Raw genomic sequence first — 6,000 nt, 5'->3', positions numbered from 1 at the left:
ATTAGAGAAAACATGCTTTAATGATAAAAATACAGATACAGAAGACAGGAAATGCTGAAGAAATTTCAAGCAGACAGAACCCTTAAGGGACCCATCAAAATGTTTCTTCTTCCACAGATTGCAAGAGATTTGTGATCTCTTGCCATGAGAGTTACTATTTATTTTAACACATTACTTTCCAGTCAGAACTCGTATGAAATTTAAAACAAGTTATTTAAACTCAATATGTAAAATCCCACTAAATCACATTTCGTTATGACTCTGGGAATAATTCATTGTTTTGATTCATGAAATGAAAAAAAATCAGCCCAAACAGACCTAAGATTGTTGCTCTATTAGCTATATAGCAAAGCAACAAAAATCTATTGTTCCTTTCAGATATTTTAACAAGTACAAAGTGACATTTCACCACTGTTACACCAAAACTGCACCAAATGCAGCATCTCACTGTCTCACTCCAAAGGAAAACACAAAAGGAGAAGGGAAAAGCAAGTGGAATATGGACATATATGAGAACTACCCATCTGGAAGACCACCAGTAACTAGCAGAAAGTCTTGCTTTCTGTTTTAGCTGCTTTTACCTCAGCTTACATCAACATCTTACTGTACCTCAGTTTACATCAACAGATGACTTCAGGCAATGACCTTGACATCAAACAACCGCTGCTTGTGGATAAGGATAATGATACCGCAGCAACTTTTGCACTTCATTTTGTAGCTAATGGCGCGGTAGAAATTCATGGTGCTTTCCTGCAATTTGAGCAAAAATAACCACCTCAAAATGTGGGTCCTTAACATGAAGACAACTGCCTCAGGCATCAGGCAGCCTTCTGCAGCAACCGCACAGGCCCGGGGAATACCAGGGTGAACAGCACAGCCCAAGAAAAAGTAAAGAAGGTGGTGAACATCTCACAGGAGCATGTTTAGCTCATTTTCCCCAAAGCAGACCCAGGCTGGAAATCTTCAAGGTTATCAAGGCCTGAGGCAAATGATCTGCTTCCCTGTGTCACCCATCCTGGTTCTCTGTAGAGCACTTAGTGGCAAACATAATTGAGTAAAAGCTCTGGAGTCTGGATTCCTGCTCAGACCTCACCCAGGGCTTGATCGAGCAGCAGCAACAGTGCTGTGGTGGTGCAGCACAGCTTCCCCAAAACCACGGAAAGAACTGGAGCGCAGGTAGGAGGACGTAATTCCTTCAGCACAGCAAGGAAATACAAAGGTCGAGAGTACTCTGCGTTGGAAAAAGCTGACATAATAGCAGGGAAACACTGCATTTTATGCTGGGCACCGAGCAGCACAGCAGCAGCAGGTATCACACGTTCTTCCATTGAAGAGAGAAGTCCCTTTGTCTCCCCAGTTACACCAAAGAGTACATGGGAGCACATTTATAGCAATGTAAGAAATACAGCTTCTGATCCCTGTTCTCCCTAGAGACATGTGAATTTACATTTTCCACCTCTTAGTGCTGAAATAATTTAGGTATTGGGTATTCTTCAGGATAAAGGAGGTCTATTTAAAATATTTTAATATTTATAGGAGTAAGGACTGAACTCTAAGCACACCATGCCTTCCACATAAGTGCCCTAACAAGCTGTGTTCAATCTCATGGCCTCATGAATATTTAGAGATACTTACGAAGAGGAACAGTTTAACCTGAAGATATGCATGTCTGGTCTGTGACCAATTACAACAAGATACTATTCTCAGCGTACGTGGTAAGCACAGTCTCCCATTCTGAAAACTTCTAATACAGTAAGACATTTTCCTGTATCACTGGCTTGAGCTTATTACCCTTACTCCATATTTCAGAGTCCTTTCTGGTCCAAAGAACATCAGTAGTTTTGCTGAAACCAGAAATATGCACAGACTGTGAGTCAGACAGAGACTTCTCTACATACAAGTTAGATATCCTTTGTGAAACACAGCACTTCCCTTGAGGAACACAAGTAATTGCATCTCCAGCACAGCACTGGATAAAGACTTGCCCGTGGCCTTAAAAGACAAGTCACCTCTGCTGCTTCCCAGCTATCCTCCAGGGGGCAGATGAGACTGGAGGCAACATATGCTTTCAGAGAAAACAATTTTTATCATAGAATGGTTTACGTTGGAAGGCACCTTAAAAATCATCTAGTTTCACCCCCCCTGCCACAGCCAGGGACACCTCCCACTAGACCAGGTTGCTCAAAGCCCCATCCAGCCTGGCCTTGAACATCTCCAGGGCTGGAGCTTCCACAACTTCTCTGGGCAACCTGTTCCAGTGCCTCACCACCCTCAGAGTGAAAAATTTCTTCCTAATATCTAATCTAAATCTACCCTCTTCCAGTTTGAAGCCATTCCTCCTCGTCTTGTTACAACATGTCCTTGTAAAAAGTCCCTCCCCAGTACTCCTGTAGGCCCCCTTTAAGTGCTGGAAGGCCACAATGTCTCCCCAGAGCCTTCTCTTCTCCAGGCTGAACAATTTTTAGTCATGCTTTACACCACTGTGCTGGTTTTGGCTGGGACAGTTAATTTTCTTTGCAGTAGCTGGTATGGGGCTGTTTTGATTTTGTACTGAAAACAGTGTTGATAGCACAGGGATGTTTTAGTTACTGATAACCAGTGTTTACACAGAGTCAAGGCCTTTTCTGCTCCTCACACCGCCCCACCAGCGAGTAGGCTGGGGGGGCACACGAAGCTGGGCAGAGACACAACCAGGACAGCTGACCCAAACTGACCAAAGGGGTATTCCATGCCATGGGACATCACGCTCAGCATATAAAGCTGAGGGAAGAAGGAAGAAGAGGGGGATGTTCAGAGTTACAGCATTTGTCTTCCCAAGTAACCATTTTGCGTGATGGAGCCCTTCTTTCCTGGAGATGGCTGAACACCTACATGCCAATGGGAAGAAGTGAATTAATTCCTTGCTTTGCTTTGCTTGTGTGAGCAGCTTTTGCTTTACCTATTAAACTGTCTTTATCTCAATCCATGAATTTTCTCACAATCAGACATTAAATGACTAAAATTATCACGACAGCTTATTTTTAAGTTATTTCTCTTGCAGTGGCAAAAATTTACAAAGATCCTGAGAAAATAATTCACAACACAGTCGATTTCTACCCCTCCCAGACTTACTTGCCGAAAAAAAAAAAAAGTATTAGCTCTTCAGGAAAGTTGCAAAAGACTAGGAAAAAAAAAAGGGACTAGAAACGAATCCTGTAATATTTAGTGATCCGTTTCTTAATCTGAGCAGTTCACAATAGGTAACAGAGCTGTACAGGGCAATGGTTCAGCCGGAAAAGAGAAGGAAGGATGTTGGGACACTTGCATGATGTTTTAACCCTCTAAGGGCCTTTTGGTCGCCACTCAGAGCCTTTCCCAGTAGCATTGCAGTCTTGTTTGCAAGTTTGCACCCTTTCCCTTAACCACTGGGAGGACGCTGTGGCAATGTTTTCATCCTTGTCCTTCTGTCCTTGTCCTGGTCTCCCAGCTCTGAACCTACGGGAAGTGACTGACACTGATGTGAAAATCATACTTTTTTCCCCTCATGCTTCCCCATTTTGTGACTTTTACACAAAAGAAAAAACAAAACCTAGTGAATAACACAGCAGACAGTAGTCCTTTAAATAGCTGACAGGCATTTCCCAGTGACATCCATGCACAAAGCTTAACAACCAATTAACGTGCAACTCTTGCCCCTGATCACAGCATGCTCCAATCAGCCCTAACAGCATCACAAGCAGGAACAACCAGCAGGGAGTTTGAGCAGGTCCGACGAAAACTATAAAATTATTCTTAGAATAGTATTAAGGCAGACCAGCTGCCTCACCAGAGGGGATGCCCAGGGGAGAAGAGTCTTCTTTTCTGGCCATTGGAGAGTGTTTTTCCTTAAGGTTCTTCACTGGTCCTCTCTCCTTGTTTTTTGTTGTCACCATAAGTAACTGCTACCATTAAAGTTGTCATTTCCCACCAGCTATGCGCTGTCTCATCATCCTTTGTGCAACAGGTCAGCTTGAAAATACCACTTCATATTGAAAGAAAGTACAGAGAGTTCTTGTGCAGGGGGGCAGCACCAGGTTTATCAATCATCTCATACTTGAACATTTATATTACTGCAATGACCTCAACTTAAAAAATACAAGGACTCAAAATCAGAAAATAATTTTCTGTACAGCTTCCTTTTGCAACAACATATTTGTATTAATCAAAATGTTCTTAAAATTTACACCATTTTCTAAAAAAAGTCAATGTGATAACTAAGCACTGGCTCTATGCTATATAAAAAAAAAAAAATCAGTTGCCTCAAAGATTATAAAAACTCCAAAAGCAGAACATATATTTTGAATACCAACAGCGACATGGATATTATTCTTTTGGCTCAGCTAAAAATTTAAAAACTAAAACTACTGTACACTTCTGGTTTGTCAGGCTTCCAGGTTCATGTGATCCACGGGGTCTGAACCAGAAACAGGTAATCAGCAATTAAACAATATCCTTAGTTTGAAAATATATTAGCAATACATAACACACTGGTGTTACTCTTAACATATGAAATATCTTTTAATAAAATGTATGGCTTATATAGTCCTTGACTGCAGGGATATATTCATTCTTTCTTTTTGGTAAAGTCATATGGTTTCCACCACTGTGCGAACTGCAACACCTTCTTCCTCTGATCCTCAAAATTCTGCCTGATTCCTTTTCTCCAGAGCCGCGGTTCCAAGTCCAGCATGCCACCAATGATTTCCTTTGCAAGCAGAACAAAGATAGGTAATGATAAATGCAAAATTACCATATTGCTTAACACTATTTTACCACAGAATATAGAAATATATATTTTCAAATGATGAGATTATCTGTCACTGTTTTCTTCCAGTGCTATTTCTTAAAACTGGAAATTATGAAAAATATACTATTTGAAAAATTAGAACTGTAGTTGTTAGATGGTTGCCTCAGCAAAATCCTTTTAAGTACAGCATAGAAATGGACTGCATAAATATCCTAACATTGTAAAACTGTTAATATATTAGTACATTTGACTAAAAAGAGAAAAGTTCAGGGGAAAAAAAAAGCTGCCCGTTTTGCTCTTAACTCTTCTTGAAATAAGTTATATTTCTCCGCAATCACTCTTAATGTTTTTTTGCAATATTGACTCTCAATAAACAGTTGCTCTGACATAATAAAGAAAGGAAGACTTTACTGTAGCTCTTCCTGTATATGCTATACGCTCTATACTACATGGAGTAACTCAGCCACCCGTGTATTATACTAGGAGTTGCCTGTGAGTTTGTGTGTCTGTGCACCCTAATTTATACAAGCAGCCCCAGTGCACCGATAGGAGGATATTATGGCCATGAAACCCCCCCCCTTTTTTTTTTCCTTCTTCTTAAATACATGCAAGTATTTTCGACCAATTAGACTATATGTCATATATCTGGCATTCCTATTAATTCAAAAGAAACATGGATCTAGAATCACATTCTGAGCATTGGCCAGTGAAGAAATCAACTACTCCTTTATTCAACAAGCTGTTACAATGACTCACCAAGAACAGCCAGCTAATAAACTGGGATAAGGTACATCAAAGTGACTGTTCTGGCAGCATCTGTTTTAATTAAATTATACAAAACAGGGTATAATTGGTAAATTGATCTTTTACACGACAATACCTTTCCAAAGTAATGAGGGAACTTGTGTTGATCTTCAATGATGTGAGCAAATCCTCCTTGAAGGCCAAAGTCCACAGAAAAGTACGGTAATCCTTTAGGAACCTGTACACGCAAACCCACATTTTTAGATGTTTAACAGACTGTAGGCATTTAGTTAACCTCCCTACAACTTAATTTGAAAAGTGGTTTTACAGTTGATAGTATCACATTTTATTTTAAGCTGCCTCTGACACCCAAGTTATAAATTGCTACGGAGAAACAGTAAAATAAAACAGGTAAGGGGGAAGAACACCACACAACAACAAGATAAAAAGACACTGAAAAGATGATTACTGGGTGGCAGAACCTCCAGAGG

The 6,000-nt window shown here is 40.4% G+C and overlaps 1 protein-coding gene across 1 annotated transcript in view; it reads right to left on the bottom strand.

Moving 5' to 3' along the window:
- Nucleotides 1–4,170: 4,170 nt before the first annotated feature.
- Nucleotides 4,171–6,000, bottom strand: part of CWF19L2 (CWF19-like 2, cell cycle control (S. pombe)) — a 71,047-nt gene continuing 69,217 nt past the window's right edge. The window contains exons 16-17 of the mRNA XM_009890912.1: nt 5,646–5,747; nt 4,171–4,723 (exon numbers count right to left, since the gene is read on the bottom strand). Of these exons, the coding sequence (XP_009889214.1) occupies nt 4,583–4,723; nt 5,646–5,747 (243 nt within the window). The 3' untranslated portion in view covers nt 4,171–4,582. The remainder of the gene's footprint in view (nt 4,724–5,645; nt 5,748–6,000) is intronic.

The sequence above is a fragment of the Charadrius vociferus genome, unplaced genomic scaffold (assembly GCF_000708025.1).
Source record: "Charadrius vociferus isolate BGI_N301 unplaced genomic scaffold, ASM70802v2 scaffold118, whole genome shotgun sequence".
NCBI classification, from domain to species: Eukaryota; Metazoa; Chordata; class Aves; order Charadriiformes; family Charadriidae; genus Charadrius; species Charadrius vociferus.
Note: the sequence above shows the minus strand (reverse complement) of the source record. Positions and strands in the feature narration are given on the sequence as shown.